This window comes from Salmo salar, chromosome 12 (assembly GCF_965601325.2).
Source record: "Salmo salar chromosome 12, fSalSal1, whole genome shotgun sequence".
Taxonomy (NCBI): domain Eukaryota; kingdom Metazoa; phylum Chordata; class Actinopteri; order Salmoniformes; family Salmonidae; genus Salmo; species Salmo salar.
This window is the reverse complement of record NC_138302.1, coordinates 30951398-30977255: the sequence shown is the minus strand read 5'-3', so window position 1 is coordinate 30977255 and position 25858 is coordinate 30951398. Positions and strand designations below refer to the sequence as shown.

The window sequence follows — 25858 nt, the reverse complement described above, 5'->3', positions numbered from 1 at the left end:
GGCCGTACGCACTACCCTCTGTGGTGCCTTGCGGTCGGAGGCCGAGCAGTTGCCATTCCAGGCAGTGATGCAACCGGTCAGGATGCTCTCGATGGTGCAGCTGTAAAACCTTTTGAGGATCTGGGGACCCGTGCCAAATCTTTTCAGTCTCTTGAGGGGGAATAGGTTTTGTTGTGCCCTCTTCACGACTGTCTTGGTGTGCTTAGTACATGTTAGTTTGTTGGTGATGCGGACGCCAAGGAACTTGAAGCGCTCAACCTGCTCCACTACAGCCCTGTCAATGAGAATGGGGGCATGCTCGGTCCTCCTTTTCCTGTAGTCCACAATCATCTCCTTTGTCTTGATCACATTAAGGGAGTGGTTGTTGTCTTTGCACTACACGGTCAGGTCTCTGGCTTTCTCGTCGTTGTCGGTGATTAGGCCTACCACTGTTGTGCCATCAGCAAACTTAATGATGGTGTTGGAATCGTGCCTGGCAGTGCAGACATTAGTGAACAGGGAGTACAGGAGGGGACTGAGCACGCACCCCTGAGGGGCCCCCGTGTTGAGGATCAGTGTGGCGGATGTGTTGTTACCTACCCTTACCACCTGGGGGCGGCCCGTCAGGAAGTCTAGGGTCCAGATTGCAGAGGGAGGTGTTTAGTCCCAGGGTCCTTAGCTTAGTGATGAGCTTTGAGGGCACTATGGTGTTGAACACTGAGCTGTAGTCAATGAATAGCATTCTCACATAGGTGTTCCTTTTGTCCAGGTGAGAATGGGCAGTGTGGAGTGCAATAGAGATTGCATCATATGTGGATCTGCTGGGTCTATATGCAAATTGGATAGGGTTTCTGGGATAATGGTGTGATGTAAGCCATGACCAGCCTTTCAAAGCATTTCATGGTTACAGACATGAGTGCTACGGGTTGGTAGTCATTTAGGTTATCTTAGTGGTCTTGGGCACAGGGACAATGGTGGTCTGCTTGAAACATGTTGGTATTACAGACTCAGACAGGGAGAGGTTGAAAATGTCAGTGAAGACGTTTGCCAGTTGGTCAGTGCATGATCGGAATACACGTCCTGGTAATCCATCTGGCCCAGCAACCTTGTGAATGTTCACCTGTTTAAAGGTCTGTGGAGAGTATGATCACACAGTCGTCCGGAACAGCTGATGCTGTCATGCATGTTTCAGTGTCGAAGCGAGCATAGAAAGCGAGCATAGAAATAAGCGAAGCGAGCATAGAAATAATTTAGCTCGCTTGGTAGGCTCGTGTCACTGGGCAGCTCTCGGCTTTGCTTCCCTCTGTAGTTTGTAATAGGTTGCAACCCCTCCACATCCAACGAGCGTTGGAGCCGGTGTAGTACGATTCGATCTTATTCCTGTATTGACGCTTTGCCTGTTTGATGGTTCGTCAGAGGGCATAGCAGGATTTCTTATAAGTGTCCCGCTCCTTGAAAGCGGAAGCTTTAGCCTTTAGCTCAGTGCGGATGCTGCCTGTAATCCATGATGACGTCCTCGTTGCACTTATTTATAAAGCCAGTGACTGATGGGGTGTACTCCTCAATGCCATCGGAAGAATACCGGAACAAATTCCAGTCTGTGCAAGCAAAACAGTCCTGTAGTTTAGCATCTGCTTCATCTGACCACTTTTTTATAGACCGAGTCACTGGTGCTTCCTGCTTAAATTTTAGCTTGTAAGCGGGAATCAGGAGGATAGAGTTATGGTCAGATTTGCCAAATGGTGGGTGAGGGAGAGCTTTGTATGCGTCTCTGTGTGTAGAGTAAAGCTGGTCTAGAATTGTTTTCCAGCGAATCACGGGGATCTGGGCCTGGTCGGGCGTCCGTAGTATATCCCTTGAGTCCGACTCATTGAAGAAGTACTCCTCGTCCAACTTGAGGTGAGTAATCCCAGTTCTGATGTCCAGAAGCTCTTTTCGGTCATAAGAGACAGTAGCAGCAACATTATGTACAAAACAAGTTACAAACAACGCGAAAAGACAAACAAAATAGCATGGGTGGTTAAGAGCCGATAAGACGTCAGCCCTACCCTCCGGCGCCATCTTACATTGTAGCCTATGTGATGATTGCAGAGATCCGTTTTCTTACTGCAACCAATAATGTTGTTTTTCAGTCCCCTAGCTCCACACTCTTCATATGGGAGCGAAGAAACAATTATCAAATGGCACCCTTTTCCCTACATAGTGCACAACTACCAATGGACCCTGGTCAAAAGTAGAGCATAGGGTGCAATTTGGGAAGCAGATTCATCTGCTGGGGAGCTAAAGATATAGCATGAGAAGTTAATGGTAAAAGTACACCGTGGTTTTTAGAATAGAATAACGTATTCTATACTTAATCATGTTTATTTCTATCCTCTAACTGAACTTCCATTGTCCTACCAAGAGTTGCTGTCTGAATATCTTTACCTCCGCTTGATAAGCAGTTCATTCATCTTGGTGGAAAAAGAAAAGTGGCAACTGATAACAGAATTTACTTTTCTCTCTTTCGAATTCTTTGCAAAGTATTGGAGCATTGTGGAGATCTCAGGTCTGTTATTCTGGGAAGCCCTCTCGGTCCCCCCTCTTGTTTTGTCATCGTCATGGTTACCTCATCGGCTCAGCACATGCCCAAGGTGATCGACAGACAGTGCTTAGCTTTCACTTGGACCGCCGGGCCGTCTCCTCTTACATCTCTCTGACTCCATCTCTATCTTTCTCTCTCTCTCTCTCTCTCTCTCTCTCTCTCTGTCTCTGTCTCTGTCTCTGTCTCTGTCTCTCTCTCTCTGTCTCTACATGTCGCATCACTGATGTGAACTGGCCACCAACAGGTTTTGCTTAGTATTCACAGCTTCAGTGTGATGGTGACTCCACACTGCTCTTTCTCACCTGGACAAAAGGAACACCTATGTGAGATTGCTGTTCATTGACTACAGCTCAGCGTTCAACACCATAGTGCACACGAAGCTCATCACTAAGCTAAGGACTCTGGGACTAAACACCTCCCTCTGCAACTGGATCCTGGACTTCCTGTAGGGCCGCCCCCAGGTGGTAAGAATAGGCAACAACACGTCTGCCACGCTGATCCTTAACACGTGGGCCCCTCAGGGGTGTGTACTTAGTCCCCTCTTGTATTCCCTGTTCACCCATGACTACGTGGCCAAACACAACTACAACACCATCATTAAGTTTGCTGATCACCGACAACGATAAGACTGCCTATAGGGAGGTGGTCAGAGAACTGGCAGTGTGGTGCCAGGACAACAACCTCTCCCTCAATGTGAGCAAGACAAAGGAGCTTGTCGTGGACTACAGGTAAAGTCGGGCCGAACAGGACCCCATTAACATCAACGGGGCTGTAGTGGAGCGGGTCGAGAGTTTCAAGTTCCTTGGTGTCCACATCACCAACAAAACTATCATGGTCCAAACATACCAAGACAGTTGTGAAGAGGGCACGACAAAACCTTTTCTCCCTCAGGAGACTGAAAAGATTTGGCATGGGTCCCCAGATCCTCAAAAGGTTTTACAGCTGCACCATTGAGAGCATCCTGACCGGTTGCATCACCGCCTGGTATGGCAACTGCTCGGCATCTGACCGTAAGGGGCTACAGAGGGTAGTGCGTACGGCCCAGTCAGGTGTCAGAGGAAAGGCCATAAGGCCACTGTTTTCTCTGCTAACGCACGGCAAGTGGTACCGGAGCGCCAAGTCTAGGACCAAAAGGCTCCTCAACAGCTTCTACCCCCAAGCCATTAGACTTCTGAACAATTCATAAAAATCGCCACCGGACAATTTACATTGACCCCCCCCCCCACTTTTGTATACTGCTGCTACTCGCTGTTTGTTTGTCATCTTTGCATAGTCACTTCGCTCCCACCTACATGTACGGATTACCTCAACTAGCCTGTACCCACGCACACTGACTCGGTACCGGTGCCCCCTGTATATAGCCTCATTATTGTTATTCTTATTGTGTTACTTTTTATTATTACTTTTTATTTTAGCCTACTTGGTAAATATTTTCTTCTTCTTGAACTGCACTGTTGGTTAAGGACTTGTAAGTAAGTATTTCACGGTAAAGTCTACACTTGTTGTATTCGGCGCATGTGGCAAATAAAGTTTGATTTGATTTAATGGTGTGGAAGCGTTCTGTAGCGTGAGGCAGCTTGATGTACAGCTACACCCCCTGGACAGAACGCTCGTCTGTTACAGGGCCTCATGGTTTGTGTTCTCATATCTTGACTGAAGGGTGTCTCTAATGGTACAGAGGTTATGAACCATTGCGTGTAGGAGCTCTACACTGCCCTACCAAGTAAAAGGGCAGTAACTGCTCATTGAGTGTAACTGAGAAAAATGTCTTTAAAGTATTTTCATTGTTTAGCCTGAGTTGTAGGCAGATCACTGGAAATCTGTTGTTTTACTATGAGGCCATTTTTTTATTCATATTGACCCTGACCTCTGACACGGTAGTTACTGTCTTCTTGCTTGGTACACCCACTGGAATACGTTTCCATGACTATTATTTTTTTTACGCAAACTTGTGTTCATAAATGTAAGTATTCAGACCCATTGACTTTTTCTACATTTTGTTACGTTACGACCTTATTCTAAAATGGATTCAATTGTTTTTTTCCCTCATCAATCTACACACAATACCCCATAATGACAAATCCAAAACAGATTGTTTGACATTTTTGCTAATTTATCTTTTTTTTTTTATATAAAATGAATTATCATATTTACATAAGTATTCAGCCCCTTTACTCAATACTATGTTGAAGCACCTTTGGCAGCGATTACGGCTTCGAGTCTTCTTGGGTATGACGCTATAAGCTTGGCACACCTGTATTGGAGGAGTTTCTCCCATTCTTCTCTGCAGATCCTCTCAAGCTCTGTCAGGTTGGATGGGGAGCGTTGCTGCACAGCCATTTTCAGGTCTCTCCAGAGATGTTAGATCGGGTTCAAGTCCGGGTTCTGGCTGGGCCACTCAAGGACATTCAGAGACTAGTCCCGAAGCCACTCCTGCGTTGTCTTGGCTGTGTGCTTAGGGTCGTTGTCCTGTTGAAAGGTGAATCTTCACCTCAGTCTGAGGTCTTGAGCGCTCTGGAGCATCAAGGATCTCTCTGTACTTTGCTCCGTTCATCTTTTCCTCGATCCTAACTAGTCTCCCAGTCCTTGCCTCTTAAAAACATCCCCACAGCATAATGCTGCCACCACCATGCTTCACCGTAGGGATGGTGCCAGGTTTCCTTCTGACGTGATTCTTGGCATTCAGGCCAAAGAGTTCAATCTTGGTTTCATCAGACCAGAGAATCTTGTTTCCTGATAAGCGTGTAATTAAAAGCATCTGAGAGCCTGGGAACTGTGGATTCCTTCCTGGTTTGCTGGCTTTACCACAGAAGCACCGAATTCTGTACATAGTGCACTTTATTTGACCAGAGGCCTATGGACCATGTTCAAAAATACGACACTTTAGGGAAAAGGGTGCAATTTGGGACGTTGTCACAATATAATAACTGTAATGTCTCATCAAGGTTGCTGTCAAGGAGTTGCCTTGAAAGTGTCAATATGAGTTTGAATATGAGGTCTGGTATGAAGTTTTGTGGTCTTTGCTTCTATGATAGTTTGCATATGAAGATTTTAGGCCTACCATGATAGTTTGGTTATGACGTTTTGAGGAGAATGTGTCTGCCAAGAGGATGTTTCACACCAACGCTACAGATGAAGGGATGCCTTACGTGTTGCTTGGATATTGTGGTCTTGCCTTTACATAATAGAAAAGTGTTTTTGTGGGTAAAGCCCGACAGATATATGTCCTCGAATGAAAGTTTGGGCACAAGGCCGTCTTTCATTTCAGGGTTGTGGCACTCATCTTCTCATTTTACCCTCAGCTTCTTCCCAATGTATCTGTGAGAAAATGAAACCAGTCACGAAGATCATCATTTATCTTGGACTTTTATGAAATTCCTGGGTCTCAATATGAGAGGCTAAGGGGTTGAACCTCATGCTGCTATAGCCCACAGTGACCGCTGACAGGCTAGCTGTGGAGACCTTCAGCCGTTCTGGTGGTTGCCTATAGGTCATATCTCCGCTGAGCCCCATGGAGGTTAGAACCATTAGCATACTCCCCTACTCTTCTCCCCTTAAGTTGCCTTTCTGGAAGTTTCTTTCAACCTTTGGGCCGAAGTTTAACTCCCTTTTACCTTTTAAAGGAGAGGCGTTCTGGTAGGAGAGAGGAGGAGAAAGTGCTCTGTGCTCCCTGACCTTTAGGGATTATGGTAATAGGATTATGAAATAGAGGGTGATCGGCACCGCAGCAGGGCTCTCAACCAGGCCACCACAGATCAGGAGACTGACTGACTGGCTTATTGTTATGGGTGGAGAAGAAGCCCCAGGTGGACAAGCAGCCTGTGAGTCACCACCAGGGCTGTGATAGAGGGCATCTGTTTCCTCCCAGTTGATGGTCTTTTCCCTTTCTCCTCCGCTGCAGCTTTATCCAGGGGGGGCAGTGTTGCTTGAGATGTTGACGGACAGTTGAAGGCTCCCATTCCCTGCCCAGATGCCAACCTTGAAAATGTCACAGACAGAGGACCCCACCCCGATCGCCACCTCCCTCCCCCCAATCCCAATTCCAAACCCTCTCCTACGTTTTTGTAGAATTTAAATCAGGCCCCCCCTGAAGGCGCCTGGGCCGGGTCCATTTCCCCTATTAAAGACCATAAATCTCTATGGTGAATGGAGCCGCCGCCCCCTCATAAAAAGGGGTCAGTTTAGGGCGACCCCCAGAAAGAAGGACTGAATAGAGAGAAAAACAGACAGAGAAGGCTCCAAAAATAAATGTTTCTCCCTCTTTTTGTTCCCTCGTTCTCGGGAATCGCCTCAGAATGGCCTCTGACAGTGGTTGCTGTAAATGAGGGCTTGGCCCGCTGGTAATGAGGCTTTCTCACCCCAATGTTATGTGGAGATTTGTCTGAAGAGTTTTATGGCCTCCTGTCTTTATCTCTGTGCTGACCTGGCCATGCCCTGTGTCTGAACAACATGGACTCTCCATCACCCTCTCTTTCTTCTTCCACAACTTTTCTTTTGTAGGTGTGTGTGTGTCTCATGGCATGTATGTGTGTATGTTTTTGTGTATGTTGAATAAGATGTGTGTGTGTGTGTGTGTGTGTGTGTGTGTGTGTGTGTGTGTGTGTGTGTGTGTGTGTGTGTGTGTGTGTGTGTGTGTGTGTGTGTGTGTGTGTGTGTGTGTGTGTGTGTGTGTGAATCAGTCATCACGTGTATGTGTGCGCATATTCCACACACTCCTTTCAGACTCAGGCGACGGGGGGGTGGGTAAACTGTTTATTTGCCCACATGCTAGGGAACCTGCTGCGGACCACTCACCCAGCTGTCTGCTGTGTGAATCCCTGTTACCACAGGAGCCCTGGGGGCAAGGCAAGCACTCTCCTCCTTTTGATTCCCCCTTTCTTTCTCTCTGTTCCCCCTCTGTGGTATCCAAGTGTTTAGACACACACACACACACACACACACACACACACACACACACACACACACACACACCTTCCCTCCTGTCCTCTTGGCTAACAGCCAAGCAGGAGATTGTTACATTTCAGGGCCGCAGCCTCTTTGTTTTGTGTTGTTGCTATAGAGCAGCATCTGTCTAAGCCTTATGATAGTACTGTACTCCATTTTACACTAGGCCTGCAGCCATTATGATGTGTGTGTGTGTGTGTGTGTGTGTGTGTGTGTGTGTGTGCATGTATGTGTGTATTGTTTAAAGCCTCAGCCCCCATAATTGAACCAGGGACATGTCTCAGTGCAATAAGATGGTAATTAAGTCTTGGTGCCGTCAGGGTTTTGAGAGGAGGAGGAGGACAAGGAGTGGGCGAAAAGTCATCTCACTCCCAGTGATAGATCTTGGCTGTCTTTAGCTGTACAGGTTGGGGCTACTGGTTGGAAATAGTGGACGGATGGATCACATACTGCACTGATGAATTCATTTTCTACTTGTTGATGAGGCCTATTAATGCTGTTAAATCCCTGCTTGTTTTGGTTGCCGACCCAGCTACACTGGATGATTACAGCCAGGCGATGATGTCGTTTAGATGTGATTGGATCAAGGGGTATGACTTGTAATATGAATGTGGTTCAGGGTTAGAGGAAGAGATCAAGATGTGGGAGTGTTTCAGGGATATGGTATTACATTTTACATTTTAATTGTATTCATTTAGCAGATGCTCTTATCCAGAGCAATTAGTGTTAAGTGCCTTGTTCAAGGGCACATTTTTTCACATATTCACATATTTTTCACCTAGTTGTCTTGGGGGTTTGAATCAGCGACCTTTCAGTTACTGGCCGAATGCTCTTAACCGCTAGGCTATGTAACAGCCAGAGAGCAGTGTAACAGCAGAGACTATGACATCTCAACCCCTCTCCATGGGGAGTGACTTGTACCTGGCTGTGACCTGTCCCTCAGGGTGACGTCATCACATGTCCATGTAACATGGGAGTGTTGCTATGTTACACACTTCGGGTGGCGGGGTGTGACAGGCTGTGCTAATTTGTGGCAGCAAGTCTGGAGCCTGATGAGAGGGATCTGATGAATGAGAGACCCTAAAACGCTGTCAGTCAGCCCGACACACAAGCACACTGACAGCCCACTGCTAAAAGACCAATTGGGCGAGGCGACACACACCCAGCCATCATGCATTACCCCAGACAGAAAAGCATGTCACTCACCCCCTCCGCTTGCAGCATAGCCCAAAACAGGACTACCAAAAAACCTCTAGCCTGATGCAAGATCTATTTCTGCTGTCTTGCCAACTCTTATGGTCGTCATGGATAACAACACAAACAGATCTGGGACCAAGCTAATAAACCGATGTACTACCCTTGTACAGCTCTGAGAGGAAAGAGAAAGATCACAGGTGCATGGTCTGAAAAACAATTTCAGCCAGTAAATTGGACTGTATGCAGAGTTATGAATCCTATCAGCCTTTTTTTGTGCTTTTAAAGACATTCAAATGAAAGAGGGAGGAGAGTGAATGAGTTCACCTGGAGAGAGAAAGCAATCCCCAGGCCAGGCTAATCTATCTCTATTCACTTCCCATCCGGCCAGGGAATAAAGAAGATAATGATGCTGTGTCTTTGTAGAAGGGGACGGTCTGTCTGTCTCTCCTCCTTTGATCAGGGGCTGGTAGGAATTGATAGAATACTGAAGGGGAAGGAGATTGGTGGACTATACTGTCAGACACTGTATCCTTCTCCTGGGTCTTGTTTATTAAAGCACATTGTAGCAAAACAACCCCATGTGGTCCCTCTATGTTTTACTCCGTTTTCTTCCATTTGGTGCCTACTGATCAATTTGGGGGTTGTCCTAACACAGTTTGACCTGACATTTCCCACACCGACAGGTCTAGAGACGTTCCTCGTCCATTAAATTAACCCATGTGCATGTTAATTAGACAGAAAGTCCTTGTCTCCCACACACTGTAATTTATTCTCTCTCTCTGTCTCGCTCTCTTTCTCTCATTCTCACTCTTTTTGTCTTTCCTTTTTTCTCTTGACAATTATTCCATTGTACCCCAGAACCCCAGTAAAAGACAAAAAAGTGCTGAAGGGTGGCCGCTTTAACTTGTTATTTTCCCGCTCATTGTGTGAAGAGATGATTATGGCAGAAGGAGAGTGGACCTAAATCCACTTTCCTTTGATGTAGAAGAGAAAAGGTACAGGAAGTGAGAGAAGGAAGCCTTAGAGTAACCACTCGTTAAATATGTAGGCTACACTCTTAGAAAAAATAGTTCCAAGAGGGTTCTTCAGCTGTTCCCATAGGAGAACCCTTTTTGGTTCCAGGTAGAAACTTTTTGTAGAACCCTCTGTGGAAAGGGTTTTACATGGAACCCAAAAGGGTTCTATCTGGAACCAAAAGGGTTCAGCCTGGAACCAAAAAGGGTTCTCTTATGGGGACAACCGAAGAACCCTCTTAGGTTCTAGATAACACCTTTTGTCTAAGAGTGTAGCGCAGGAGCACCCTTAGTAGGAATCATGAGGTGTTGTTTTGGAATGGAAGGGGTGGGTGAGGACTAGGTGGGGATCTTGGAAAGGGTTGGAGATTGGGTTGTTTGGATGGTGGGTTTTTCATGCTGTCCGGATGAGAGAATGGAATGAAGTCTTGCTCTTTCCCATATCTTTGTTCAACCTCCCACCTGCAGTATGAGAAAGTCTTAAGTAGCATTGCTGTGGTTTCCACACGTTGCTTTATACTTGGTAGACTAAAATAGTTGCATATTGTCTAAATCTCTTTATGAAAGAACATTCTCCTTCCCTAAAGGAAAAGCATATTCTTACCTCAAAAAACAAGATTCTTACTTTGGTCATTGTAGATGTCAGTGTGCCGCCATAGACTCTCTGACCAGTCATCAGGGAACTGTGGGCTCAGGCCTTATATTAGCTAGCTCACTAAGGTGGATACAGCGTTGTACACAGGAGGATAATACGACTCTATACACAGCCATTTATCACCTCATCTATTTTTACCTCTATTCTCACTCTCCTCCCTTCTTTTAAAGAGTGAACCTCTGCACACACACTGACACACACACACACACACACACACACACACACACACACACACACACACACACACACACACACACACACACACACTGACTGAAACATACACACACACACACACACACACACACACACACACACACACACCTTCCCTCCTGTCCTCTATGGATTATCACAGTCTCTTCGTGAGTGTGGACTTGCGTTATCGGACATTGGCATGGCATTGGAAAGGCTATTAGTGTCCTGTCAAAATATTAGACATCGCTTAAGTTACAGTTGTGTAGGAAGTCCGCGAGCCTGGTCGTGACACGCGTGGCTAACAGGGCTCCATTGGAGCCAGATGCTGACCTTTCCGCCGAGACATTTGGCGACGGGAGAGATGATGTCTGGCGACGGGAGAGATGATGTCTGGGTAATTAACAGTCTGGAGACGATATCCTTCTCCTAGACCCGCCTCATTCTGCCACTCAATCATCAGCAGCTGCGCTGATAGTAACACTGTTATATTGGCGCTGATTGGATGCAAGACAAATATACTGCCTTCTGATTGGATGAAGTACTAACATCGGTGCTTATTGATTAAAAGACTAATGTTAGCACTGATTGGCACTGATTGGAAAAAATGCTGATATATTGGCACTGATTGAATGAGATGCTAATAGATTGGCAGTGATTGGACCAAATTATTAGACTGATATATTGGTTCTGCCAATCTCCATTTGCTGGTACCAGCTGAGACGAATGCATAGTTAAACCAAGACACCCAGCAGAATAAGAACGAACGTGGAGATTCCAAAAGTGAATCAATGTGAATCTATCCCACAAATGAGCTTGAATGGAGCTTTTAGCTTTGAACTGCGCAACTTTGGAAGTTGGTGTCTTACAAAAAATAGCACGCACACTGAAAAAACAACAATCCCCTCATCATCTCCTATTGTATAGTGCTTGGAAAGCTCATTTTCTTGAGGTATGAAAAGCATTGTTCTGTTCTGCAGAATTAACTCCCTATGTCGAAATCGTGAATGACGCACATTCTTGTACACCATCAGTGTCTGAGACAGCCAGCAGCTGTCAAAACACAACCTTTTGCTACGTCGACTTAACTTGGAGTGTGAAGTTGATGTCAGATCTGGTCTGGTGAACACAGAGCCAGGTTCTTACAAACTGCCCAGGCTGAAGACTAGCTTTCGACAGACAATAATAGCCTATATGTTCTATTCATACCACCCAGTCTGACTGAAGAAAACATATTTTCTTTACGTTGTCTTATGGTTTGGATGAGACATCTTTACGTTGTCTTATGGTTTGGATGAGACATCTTTACGTTGTCTTATGGTTTGGATGAGACATCTTTACGTTGTCTTATGGCTTGGATGAGACATCTTTACGTTGTCTTATGGTTTGGATGAGACATCTTTACGTTGTCTTATGGCTTGGATGAGACATCTTTACGTTGTCTTATGGTTTGGATGAGACATCTTTACGTTGTCTTATGGTTTGGATGAGACATCTTTACGTTGTCTTATGGCTTGGATGAGACATCTTTACGTTGTCTTATGGTTTGGATGAGACATCATTACGTTGTCTTATGGTTTGGATGAGACATCTTTACGTTGTCTTATGGTTTGGATGAGACATCTTTACGTTGTCTTATGGCTTGGATGAGACATCTTTACGTTGTCTTATGGTTTGGATGAGACATCTTTACGTTGTCTTATGGCTTGGATGAGACATCTTTACGTTGTCATATTGTTTGGATGAGACATCTTTACGTTGTCTTATGGTTTGGATGAGACATCTTTACGTTGTCTTATGGCTTGGATGAGACATCTTTACGTTGTCTTATGGTTTGGATGAGACATCTTTACGTTGTCTTATGGTTTGGATGAGACATCTTTACGTTGTCTTATGGTTTGGATGAGACCAACGGCGGAGGGATTAGAGTCAGATATTAGTGCAAGATGGGAAACACTGACACACCACACATCATGTTCCCATTGACAGCAGGACTACCTTTCATCATTTTTTTGGTGTCACCCAATCTTGTCTGTAGGACTGTCTGGGGTGACTCTGTGGACCCAGTTGCCAGTCACAGCCATGACCTTTCAACCCTGGCTGTCAGGTCCTAGCCACGTCCCCTTTGTCCCCGTCCCAGCCCGCTTGCAAGCTGCTGTCTGCACTCAAGTTGAACTAGTCCCCTAGACGACAACGAGGAGAGAGTTAGCGCCATATTTCTCTCTGGTCAATGGAGGTACAGATCAACTCATGTAGTGTTGTATTGCCAGTCAATGGGAGTAGTGATGTAATCTAGCATTAGTGTTGCCTCAGCTGTAGATTGGTGTGTGTGTGTGTGTGTGTGAGACTCAGATTAGGCAGATATCACACAGGAAGGGCCCCTCGCTGGTGTCAAGGTCACACTTAGAAACCCTGAATTAGCATTGGAATGGCAGCAGAGCCACAGTGTGTGTGTGAGTGTGTGTGTTTGTGGGCGTGTGCGTGCATGTGTGATGAGAGGGACGCAGAATATGGGGTTTGAAGGGGTCCTCCCCCTCTTTAGTCATGGACCACCCTACCCCCTGCCTCACACCATCCCTTTTTATCTTTCCCGAAAACCTTTGAGTCACAGGAGCGTCCCATTTCCCAGCTGTCAGCTGACCCCTTTAACACCCCAACCTACAGAGTCAAGCCCCTAACAGTGATGCATGGGCCAAAGAAAAGTATACTGAACATGCAACAATTTCAAAGATTTTAGAGAGATACAAGTTCGTATAAGGAAATCAGTCATTTTAAATAAATACATTAGGCCCTAATCTATGGATTTCACATGACAGGGGGTATAGATATGCATCTGTTGGTTACAGATACCTTAAAAAAAAGGAAAGGGGCGTGGATCAGAAAACCAGTCAGTATCTGGTGTGATCAAGATTTGCTTCATGCAGCGTGACACATCTCCTTCGCGTAGAGTTGATCAGGCTGTTGATTGTGGCCTGAGGAATGTTGTCCCACTCCTCTTCAATGGCTGTGAGAAGTTACTGGATATTGGCGGTAACTGGAACACGCTGTCGTACACGTCAATCCAGAGCATCCCAAACATGGGTGACATGTCTGGTGAGTATGTAGGCCATGGAATAACTGAGGGATTTTCAGCTCCCAGGAATTGTGTACAGATCCTTGCGACATGGGGCTGTACATTATCATGCTGAAACATGAGGTGATGGCGGCGGATGAATGGCACGACATTGGGCCTCGGGATCTCGTCACGGTATTGCTGTTCATTCAAATTGCACAAATGCAATTGTGTTCGTTGTCAGTAGCTTATGCCTGCCTATATCATAACCCCACTGCCACCATTGGGCACTCTGTTCACAATGTTGAAATCAGCAAACTTCTCGCCCACACAATGCCATACATGTGGTCTGCGGTTGTGAGACCGCCAAATTCTCTAAAGCAATGTTGAAGGAGGCTTATGGTAGAGAAATGGACATTAAATTCTCTGGCAACAGCTCTGGTGGACATTCCTGCAGTCAGCATGCCAATTGCACGCTCCCTCAAAACTAGAGACATCTGTGGCATCGTGTTGTATGACAAAGGAGAAATGGGATACATGGAGAAATTCTTACTAACAGGGATGTAAACAAATTTCTTCCCGAAATTTGAGAGAAAAATGTGTGTGTGTTCCAACAGCACTCTTCACTTAGCTACATTTACTATTATATCACTCACGGAGACACACACACATTTTTCTCTCAAATTTCGGGAAGAAATTTGTTTACATCCCTGTGTCTCCGTGAGTGATATAATAGTAAATGTAGCTAAGTGAAGAGTGCTGTTGGAACACACACACACACACTCCTCTCCATCTCCCTCAGGGAGTCAGATCCCATGACTGGAGAAAGCGATCATTACAATCACATCACTTACCAGGAGAGATGGGATAGTGAGTGAGTGTGTGTGTGTGTGTTTGTGTGGGCGAACATGCACATGTGTGTGTGAATGCATGCGTGTGTGTGTGTGTGTGTGTGTGTGTGTGTGTGTGTGTGTGTGTGTGTGTGTGTGTGTGTGTGTGTGTGTGTGTGTGTGTGTGTGTGTGTGTGTGTGTGTGTGTGTGTGTGTGTGTGTGAGTGTGTGTGTGTGCGTGTGTGTGTGTGAGAGAGATAGAGAATCCCAGCCCTGAGACACTCCTGTCCTCCCCAGTGTTGCTCTGTAATTAGCAGCGAGAAACAAGCTTCCTCCCCCACCTGTCTAGTAGCTTTTAATTAGACCAGCTAATTGGATCATGTAAAGGGAGCACTCTACCTTTGTGTGTGTGAACTTGTTTGTTCGTGTGTGGGTGGGTGTGTGGCTCCCAGTCCCATGACCCTGCAGCATGTTCAGCTGCCTGCCCCTCACCAGTTCTTCATCTATCATGATGAGTAGCTCGCTGTTGATCAATGGCATAATGAACATGTGTAGTAATGTCCCACTGCAGCGGACACTTCTAGGTTGTGTCTCAAAAGGCACCCTATTCCCTATATAGTGCACTACTTTTGACAGGGGCGGACTGGGACCAGAAATTGTCCCTGGTATTTCTAACACACCGGACCATTCTTTCCTTGAGGCGCCAGATGGCCAATCCGCCCCTGACTTTTGACCGCGGCCCATAGGGCTCCTGTCAAAAGTAGTGCACTACATAAGGAATATGGTGTCATTTTGGAGACTAAGGGCCTACAAATAAATACACTGCTCAAAAAAATAAAGGGAACACTAAAATAACACATCCTAGATCTGAATGAATGAAATCATCTTATTAAATACTTTTTTCTTTACATAGATGAATGTGCTGACAACAAAATCACACACAAATAATCAATGGAAATCCAATTTATCAACCCATGGAGGTCTGGATTTGGAGTCACACTCAAAATTAAAGTGGAAAACCACACTACAGGCTGATCCAACTTTGATGTAATGTCCTTAAAACAAGTCAAAATGAGGCTCAGTAGTGTGTGTGGCCTCCACGTGCCTGTATGACCTCCCTACAACGCCTGGGCATGCTCCTGATGAGGTGGCGGATGGTCTCCTGAGGGATCTCCTCCCAGACCTGGACTAAAGCATCTGCCAACTCCTGTACAGTCTGTGGTGCAACGTGGCGTTGGTGGATAGAGCGAGACATGATGTCCCAGATGTGCTTAATTGGATTCAGGTCTGGGGAACGGGCGGGCCAGTCCATAGCATCAATGCCTTCCTCTTGCAGGAACTGCTGACACACTCCAGCCACATGAGGTCTAGCATTGTCTTGCATTAGGAGGAACCCAGGGCCAACCGCACCAGCATATGGTCTCACAAGGGGTCTGAGGATCTCATCTCGGTACCTAATGGCAGTCAGGCTACCTCTGGCGAGCACATGGAGGGCTGTGCGGCCCCACCCAAAGAAATGCCACCCCACACCATGACTGACCCACCGCCAAACCGGTCATGCTGGAGGATGTTGCAGGCAGCAGAACGTTCTCCACGGCGTCTTCAGACTCTGTCACATCTGTCACATGTGCTCAGTGTGAACCTGCTTTCATCTGTGAAGAGCACAGTGGCGAATTTGCCAATCTTGCTCTTCTCTGGCAAATGCCAAACGTCCTGCACGGTGTTGGGCTGTAAGCACAACCCCCACCTGTGGACGTCGGGCCCTCATACCACCCTCATGGAGTCTGTTTCTGACCGTTTGAGCAGACACATGCACATTTGTGGACTGCTGGAGGTTATTTTGCAGGGCTCTGGCAGTGCTCCTCCTGCTCCTCCTTGCACAAAGGCGGCGGTAGCGGTCCTGCTGCTGGGTTGTTGCCCTCCTACGGCCTCCTCCACATCTCCCGATGTACTGGCCTGTCTCCTGGTAGCGCCTCCATGCTCTGGACACTACACTGACAGACACAGCAAACCTTGCCACAGCTCGCATTGATGTGCCATCCTGGATGAGCTGCACTACCTGAGCCACTTGTGTGGGTTGTAGACTCCGTCTCATGCTACCACTAGAGTGAAAGCACCGCCAGCATTCAAAAGTGACCAAAACATCAGCTAGGAAGCATAGGAACTGAGAAGTGGTCTGTGGTCACCACCTGCAGAACCACTCCTTTATTGGGGGTGTCTTGCTAATTGCCTATAATTTCCACTTGTTGTCTATTCCATTTGCACAACAGCATGTAAAATTTATTGTCAATCAGTGTTGCTTCCTAAGTGGACAGTTTGATTTCACAGAAGTGTGATTGACTTGGAGTTACATTGTGTTGTTTAAGTGTTCCCTTTATTTTTTTGAGCAGTGTATGTTCCCTATATGTTAATGTGTTTATAATTCTGTATGACCTGACTGTGTAGGTGTCAGGTGTTATCCTACAGCAGTATAATTCATTGCATGCCTTGAGTGATTGAGCTGGTCAGGCTGATCGAGGGTCATATATAAAACATTTCGATCTTTTATGGTTTCATGTAGCTACTGTAGACTAGGTCATTAAGTTGAAGCCCATAGGATAGAGTAGAACCCTTCTCTAGAATAGCACGTAGACCATATGCTTCTTCAAGTTTTATAGAGCTGGATAGAGAACAATTTTTACTTTATCGGTTGTTGGTGTCTTGTTAAACTTTCACAAGCCTTGAGCTAACAGCTAGCCTAATCACCTGTTAAAGGTCTTCACCCATCATGCAGAGTACAGGAAGCCCCCAAAGGGAACATAGATTCACTAATGGCCTCCCTCAGCGCCACAGCGGTCTTTTGGCAGCTCTATGGGGTACCATTAGTCCCGTAACACCGCATTTCTGTGAATTGTGAACCCCTGCTCTCAGGGTAATGCGTGTTATTGCACCCCCCCCCCCCGTCCCCGTCAGTCAGGTCACGCATGTTATTGCGCACGTTACTGTGCCGATCGGCCAAGTCATGCATGTTACCACGGCAACCTGTATGTGGTAAAGGAATGGGAATGAGACGTCTCTATTTGTGGCTGATAACATCATTGTAGGTGAAATACTACTTCCATTATTCAACCTCACAGAATAGACTATGTAGAATTGTGAATTTATCCATGTTTTTGTGATGGGCGTAGATCTGTTGACGATAAACCTGAAATGACCAACCATACCGATCACTTATCGAAGGCATTTTGCTGATATCGTTACGATAAGTAGCCTACACTAGAGAAATGTGATAAGATAGTTTGTTAATATGGGTGATTGTTTAGTTGACAATTGAAGGCTACAATCAAACTAGTAGAAGTAGTTTAAAGGTGCACATTAATGTTATAAACGTATCGTTCTGTTCATCGTTATTGCATCAGTTCAGCCAGTTGATCTCATTATAGAGTTTGGTCCTTGGTAGTTTTTCCATTGTTCGAGACGTTATGAATGGGAACCATGTGATTAGGGCATTCACCTACAGGGGTCGTGCTTCATGGAGACACCTGACACGGTAGTTCACAAAAGAGAGGATTTAAGATTCTTTGGGCCTAAATATCAACTAACCACATACCAATTTGAGAGCAACCAGGAGCACAAAACTGAGTTGTCAGTTGTCTTTTCCAATTGAACTTCATTATCCTGCATCATTACCATACATGATCCTACACTCCAGTTAACCGCTCTCCTTTGCGGTGGTGGTCACTGTTCCAGAAAATGCCTCATGGGATTATCGCAGCGCAGGGCAGGGGGCCTGTTGGACAGTGACCCATCTTAGTTCAGGTCAGAGGTCACTAGATGAGTGGAGCAGCTTCCTGGGGTGAGGTTAGGGATAAGGGATGTGGTAGAGTCATTATATCAGGGTTGACTGGTTTACAATCACTCCAACATGTCTGTAGCTGCCTGAACACTACTGTTTATTAGGGTGGCTGGAGGGCTAACAGAATCACATTTCCCACGTGTTGGATGGATTCATCTGTTTGATTAATATTAGAAAGGTATTAGATCTAAATAGGTCAGGGGAAGGACATTGTGGTCAGCTCATACAGAGGGAAAAATGTTGCTCAAAATTAGACTTGAACCAATGATATTTCAGACTGTTCTGTGGACTGTTAGGCTTGGTGGACTCCCTAAACTCTCCATGGCTGCTGCCTCAAGCTTCTTAATATGCAGCATTATGAAAATGAGGCTAAGGACCCAGCCTAGTATTGTCCCCAAACTTCTCTTCTCTTTTCTCTCTTCTCTCTCTTCTCCTCTCCTCTTCTCTTCCCTTCCCCTCCCTCCTCTTCTCTCATTTCCTCTATACTTTCCTCTCTTCTCCTCAGCCCTTGAAGCTAGGCTATGGAGTAGCCCAAATGGCAGGATTACTGGGTGTGTTCGCGTGTGTCAAATAAAGGCCGTTGTCTGCATAATACTCTATCATTGGTCCGGGGGAAACAATCTGTTTGGTTTGTCTCTCACCCCACACCCCTTTGTTGTGCCCATAACGACCCCCATGGTCAGGAGGAAGCAGTAGCAAGTCCTGGCTTAGCTTGTATTACATTTTGGGTGGAGATTGACATTTGAATATGGACAGTACAACATAATGATTTGTCCCTGTGTGTGTATGCCATGGTAATAGAGTTGAGCAGGTACTCACACTCAAACCATAAAGACGAAATTCCAAGGAAGCCCAGATGTAATTCCATACTCAAAATAATTCCAAACGTACCAATGCAAAGTGCAATAAGTGCTAAACAAAAAAGAACACACGTTTCAGCATTTGTCATCAGTGCTGTTCCCATATTGTAATGTGTCTGTCATCATCAGTGCTGTTCCCATATTGTAATGTGTCTATGTCATCATCAGTGCTGTTCCCATATTGTAATGTGTCTGTCATCATCAGTGCTGTTCCCATATTGTAATGTGTCTGTCATCATCAGTGCTGTTCCCATATTGTAATGTGTCTGTCATCATCAGTGCTGTTCCCATATTGTAATGTGTCTGTCATCATCAGTGCTGTTCCCATATTGTAATGTGTCTGTCATCATCAGTGCTGTTCCCATATTGTAATGTGTCTATGTCATCAGTGCTGTTCCCATATTCTAATGTGTCTGTCATCATCAGTGCTGTTCCCATATTGTAATGTGTCTATGTCATCATCAGTGCTGTTCCCATATTGTAATGTGTCTGTCATCATCAGTGCTGTTCCCATATTGTAATGTGTCTGTCATCATCAGTGCTGTTCCCATATTGTAATGTGTCTGTCATCATCAGTGCTGTTCCCATATTGTAATGTGTCTATGTCATCATCAGTGCTGTTCCCATATTGTAATGTGTCTGTCATCATCAGTGCTGTTCCCATATTGTAATGTGTCTATGTCATCATCAGTGCTGTTCCCATATTGTAATGTGTCTATGTCATCATCAGTGCTGTTCCCATATTGTAATGTGTCTATGTCATCATCAGTGCTGTTCCCATATTGTAATGTGTCTGTCATCATCAGTGCTGTTCCCATATTGTAATGTGTCTATGTCATCATCAGTGCTGTTCCCATATTGTAATGTGTCTATGTCATCATCAGTGCTGTTCCCATATTGTAATGTGTCTATGTCATCATCAGTGCTGTTCCCATATTGTAATGTGTCTATGTCATCATCAGTGCTGTTCCCATATTGTAATGTGTCTATGTCATCATCAGTGCTGTTCCCATATTGTAATGTGTCTGTCATCATCAGTGCTGTTCCCATATTGTAATGTGGCTTTCCTATGTCTTATGTGAAGCCCTCAGAGGGACAACAGGGTCTTATTGGGGGAAAGGGATCTGGTAAACCTTGCATGGAATTTCCATTAGGCCCCCATTGTTAAGGAGGGGTTCCCCACATCACACTCATCCCTGCCTGCCAGTGAGCCTGTTGACTGCAGAATTTGAACTGGAGTCTGAAGGGCTGAATGTGGAGCTGGTGTGTGGGAATGTATATGTGTGGGTCTTAGTGACAGTGTGTAGGCATGTGAGAGAAAGGGTGTGTGTTAGTTTCAGTTTGAGAGAGAGTTGTACGAGTGTGTGTCTAAGAGAGATGTGGGAGACAGGGGGTCTGAGATCTGAATGTAGGCTAAAATGGGGTTTGGGGCTGGGTTGTATTGTGGGGGGCTGTGGGGGGGGGGCTGAGAACAGGGGGTTTAGGGGGGTTGGGTGTTCAGTAAGGGACTGTAATCCGTCAGAGGGGTAAACAAGCTCTCATTCTGGACCAGACAGTCTGGTAGATACAAACAGAGACGGAGAGCAGTAGGACTGGACTAGACACAGACAGTAGTCTCCTATGACACTATTAACTGGCGAACACACGTGAGACATGGTTCTGGGTTCTGGGATTACACAAACTAGAGACATGACAAGATGTCCCCGGCAAAAACTGGAAGGCATCCTGCAGGAAAAGGTTAGTCTGGTTCACTTTCCCTTTCAGGGAGGGTGTGTGTGTGTGTGTGTGTGTGTGTGTGTGTGTGTGTGTGTGAGCACGGCATCAAGACAGATATAGTGTTGGAGTGTGTGAAATCTGAGTTAATGTGGTCGATTTCAACTTATTTATTTAGCACCAACAGTCTTTATAGTCACCAAAATGCTCCGACCGTATTGCAGCATCTTTAAACGACGACTTTTGGAATCACCATAAGAAGGACTGCATGAGAGTCTCTCAGTTGTTGTTCTGAAGAGCAGAATGGAACAGCCCTTTATCTCCACCTGCCATTCTATTGCCGTAGAAATGGAATCGAATCAAATTCATTTGAATTTATCACATAGTCAAATAAATAAAATACACAAGAATGGAGCTGTATACAGGGAGTAGCAGTACCAGATCAATGTGGAGCTATATACAGGGAGAAGCAGTACCAGATCAATGTGGAGCTATATACAGGGAGTACCAGTACCAGATCAATGTGGAGCTATATACAGGGAGTACCAGATCAATATGGAGCTATATACAGGGAGTACCAGTACCAGATCAATGTGGAGCTATATACAGGGAGTACCAGATCAATGTGGAGCTATATACAGGGAGTAGCAGTATCAGATCAATGTGGAGCTATATACAGGGAGTAGCAGTATCAGATCAATGTGGAGCTATATACAGGGAGTACCAGTACCAGATCAATGTGGAGCAATATACAGGGAGTAGCAGTATCAGATCAATGTGGAGCTGTATACAGGGAGTACCAGTACCAGATCTATGTGGAGCTGTATACAGGGAGTACCAATACCATATCAATGTGGAGCTATATACAGGGAATACCAGTACCATATCAATGTGGAGCTGTATACAGGGAGTACCAGATCAATGTGGAGCTGTATACAGGGAGTACCAGTACCAGATCAATGTGGAGCTATATACAGGGAGTACCAGATCAATGTGGAGCTATATACAGGGAGTACCAGATCAATGTGGAGCTATATACAGGGCGTACCAGTACCAGATCAATGTGGAGCTATATACAGGGAGTACCAGATCAATGTGGAGCTATATACAGGGAGTACCAGTACCAGATCAATGTGGAGCTATATACAGGGAGTACCAGTACCAGATCAATGTGCAGTTGTATGAGATATTTGAGGTAGATATGTACATGAAGGCAGGGTAAAGTGACTAGGCATCAGGATAGATAATAATAAGGTATTTGAGGTAGATATGTACATGAAGGCAGGGTAAAGTGACTAGGCATCAGGATAGATAACAAGGTATTTGAGGTAGATATGTACATGAAGGCAGGGTAAAGTGACTAGGCATCAGGATAGATAATAATAAGGTATTTGAGGTAGATATGTACATGAAGGCAGGGTAAAGTGACTAGGCATCAGGATAGATAATAATAAGGTATTTGAGGTAGATATGTACATGAAGGCAGGATAAAGTGACTAGGCATCAGGATAGATAATAATAAGGTATTTGAGGTAGATATGTACATGAAGGCAGGGTAAAGTGACTAGGCATCAGGATAGATAACAAGGTATTTGAGGTAGATATGAACATGAAGGCAGGGTAAAGTGACTAGGCATCAGGATAGATAATAATAAGGTATTTGAGGTAGATATGTACATGAAGGCAGGGTAAAGTGTCTAGGCATCAGGATAGATAATAATAAGGTATTTGAGGTAGATATGTACATGAAGGCAGGGTAAAGTGTCTAGGCATCAGGATAGATAATAATAAGGTATGAGGTAGATATGTACATGAAGGCAGGGTAAAGTGTCTAGGCATCAGGATAGATAATAATAAGGTATGAGGTAGATATGTACTTGAAGGCAGGGTGAAGTGACTAGGCATCAGGATAGATAATAATAAGAGTAAAACAAAGAACAGAGTGGCAGCAGCAAATGAGGAGTGGAAAAGTGTGTGCGTGTGTACAGCATGCGTGTTTGTGTTGTCGGTATGGATGTGTGTGTGTGTGTGGGTATGTAGTGTTTTAATGTGTTAGGGATTTGTGTGGGAGTGACAGTGTAGTGTGAGTGAGTGTGTATATGGTGTGTGTATATAAAGTCTAGTGAGTGTGTGTAGGGTCAGTGCAAGATAGAGTCAGAGCAGATAGTTCAGGTACCAGTAATTGATATTTATCAGTCTGGCTATTTAGCAGTCTAATGGTTTGGGGGTAGAAGCTGTCTCTTGGTCAGAGAACCGATGCTTCGGTACCATTTGCTGGATGGTAGCAGAGTGAACAGTCTAGGACTTGGGAGACTGGAGTCTCTGGCAATCTTTCGAGCCTTCCTCTGACACCGCCTGATATAGAGGTCCTGGATGGCAGGGAGCTCGGCCCCAGTGATGTTCTGGGCTGTCTAATATCTAGAAGGAGAATCCCCATTCAAGTCAATGGTCTGTGACGTTATTTCTATGGCCTCTGCTTGTCTTCCGTTGTGCTGCCTGCCAAACGTGGCACATGGAGAAGGCAAACAAACTGTCTGAGGCTTTGCTCAGGACGATGGAATTAGATTCACTGCTCATTTAGTCTGACTGTCACACACGCGCACACACACACACACTATACGCAGGACAGCTTTATTCTGACCCTATTCACAAACGACCTGACATTCAAATCAAACACAAGCACATCCAGGAATAGAAGAGGACTCAAATCCAGGCCGTTTTTCAGTCCGTTGAACAGACACATCTGAAGTCTAAAGTGGCTCCGTTCAATTCAGTGTGAGTTCCATTGGAATGACGATCACTCATAGCAGAGAGGATTGAGGTAATGTGTAAGAATGTTTGCTCATATAACATTTGGTATGAGAAAAAGCTGTTGATACTGTTTTCTTTGATTCACTGGCGCAGTCACTGTGCTGTATATGCGTCATTGGTGAGAGAGAAAGAACTAAGGAGTGAGTGTGAAGAATTCCTTGTGTGGGATGTCTGGTACTTGCTTCTGCTTAATGTGAGAGACTGTTGTGTGGGTGGAGCCAAGGACTTGGAAGTGCTTAGTGGGTAGTAGGGGAAAGGCCATGATTCAGACGACCAGGATGTAATTGGTCAAATAGTCAGATAAAATGTAACTTTATTTAAAGTGCATCTAAACGTTTCAGGACACTTGACATCATTAAAATGAAATACACAAAACTAGCTAACCTCTTTAAAGTGTGGATATTCTCAGAAGTTATTGGCTCTTTCCTCAGCTACTGAATGTGATTACTGAAAATAATAAATGAAACAAAATGGCCGTTGGTTAGATGAGCTTTTCAGGCTCATTTAAATTCTTTACAAAGTTGCTCAAACTATGAACAAAATGTTATTTTATAGCTTTTTGGCTTATTTATTTTTGTCAGTGTTGAATGTTCGGTACAAGGCTGTACTGTGAGATTATATACTGACTTAACTTATAATTCACTTGTGATAATAACCTTTGTGTGTCTCTATGCGATAAGGCTTGTGTGTATGTGCATTGTGCCTTTGTAAATGTGTTTTGTTTGACTACATCTGTCAAGTCTCTTGTGTGTGTCTATGTCCTTGTCTCTGTGTTTATCTACAGAACTTCTAACCATATGCCTCTCCTTGTGTGTTTCAGTTCGACTCAGAGAGTTCAGGCTTCATCAGTACAGAGCGGTTCAGGGACCTGCTGGCGGCCCACGGATCGGAGCTGGACCCTCACAAGCTGGAGGTTCTATTGGCCCTCGCCGACGGCAACGCAGACGGAAAGATCTGCTACCAGGACTTTGTCAACCTGGTGAGAGTCCCGAGTCACTTCATGTTACCATAGTAACTGATAATAGTGATTGTATAAGCATAACATTGATTGTACTGTACACCGATTGGTCATGTTGAGACATATAGCGGAGAGGAAGTGGTCTTATGATATCAACCCTCTATAAAAGCATCTACACCACTATCATCCTTCTACTCACCCAGGTCTCCATGGATATTCCACGGTATTAGACAACACAGCTTGGTCTAAATTGGCAATTTCACGCGTCGTCTAGCACCTGTTGTGTTTCAGGTGAGAGGTTGAACTCTTGACCCTGGACGGTGAAGTCATCTGGAGAAATAATAAATTGTTTGGAAAGGTGAAAAGTTGTGGCCGGTAGGGGATGGGTTTGTGAAGGTTCCCCAACTCTCCCCTCTCAATTTCCATTTCTCCTATTCTCTCTTTTGTCTTCTCCGCTTCCTTCAAAGCTGTCCATTGTCTTGTACAGTGGGCTGAGAATGGGCCTGTGGGAACTTGTGAAAGAGGATCTTTGATTGGTCGGTCTAGGTCATGTGACAGGTCAAAGGTCAAGGCGAGGAACTGGAAGTGGGACAGAGAGGAATGAGGAACATGTACTCAAGTGATATGTGTGTGTGTGCGTGTGTGTATGTATGTGTGTGTGTTGGGGGGTGTGGCTGCTATTGTTACCCACAAAGACCACCCCTCACCCCCCTGGCTTTCACATTCACTGGAACCACAACAGAAGCCAAGCAGGGTGGGGGAAGGATAGATGAGAGAGGGAGGAGAAGTGGAAGACAGAGACAGGCTTGCTGGGGTTTATTTGCAGTTCCATCTTTACTTTGCTCAGCTGCGTATTCCATAAAGCTGTCAGCGTGATTGGGAGTTATTGCCTCACTCTCTCTTTTCTCTCTTTCTACTTTTCCTTCTCTCTCTCGCTCTCTTTATCTCCCTGCCCCTTCTGTCCCTCTCCCTCCCTCTCCTCTCTCTCCCTCTCTCTTCCTCTCGCTCCCTCTCTCTTCCTCTCGCTCCTCTCCCTGACAGTATCTCCCAGTATAACAGTAGATTGTCCCTGGTCCCACAGTCCTTCTTGGATAAATACCAATCTCTCTCTACCCTGCTCTCTTCTTCGCTGTCGGTGAATAGATAGAACGTCACTCCCTTTCTCTCTCTTTTGATTGAAAATAAGAGGAGAAGAATCGCCCCTGCGCTGCTGGAAGAAAGAAGACTGTGTCTTTATG

At 45.3% G+C, this 25858-nt stretch overlaps 1 protein-coding gene across 2 annotated transcripts in view; it reads left to right on the top strand.

Moving 5' to 3' along the window:
- Window positions 1–25858, top strand: part of LOC106564658 (rhomboid-related protein 3-like) — a 42160-nt gene that overhangs the window by 13804 nt on the left and 2498 nt on the right. For both annotated transcript variants that reach the window (XM_082958836.1, XM_082958837.1), the window contains one exon: window positions 24483–24641. In XM_082958836.1, coding sequence (XP_082814962.1) covers window positions 24483–24641 — 159 coding nt within the window. The remainder of the gene's footprint in view (window positions 1–24482; window positions 24642–25858) is intronic.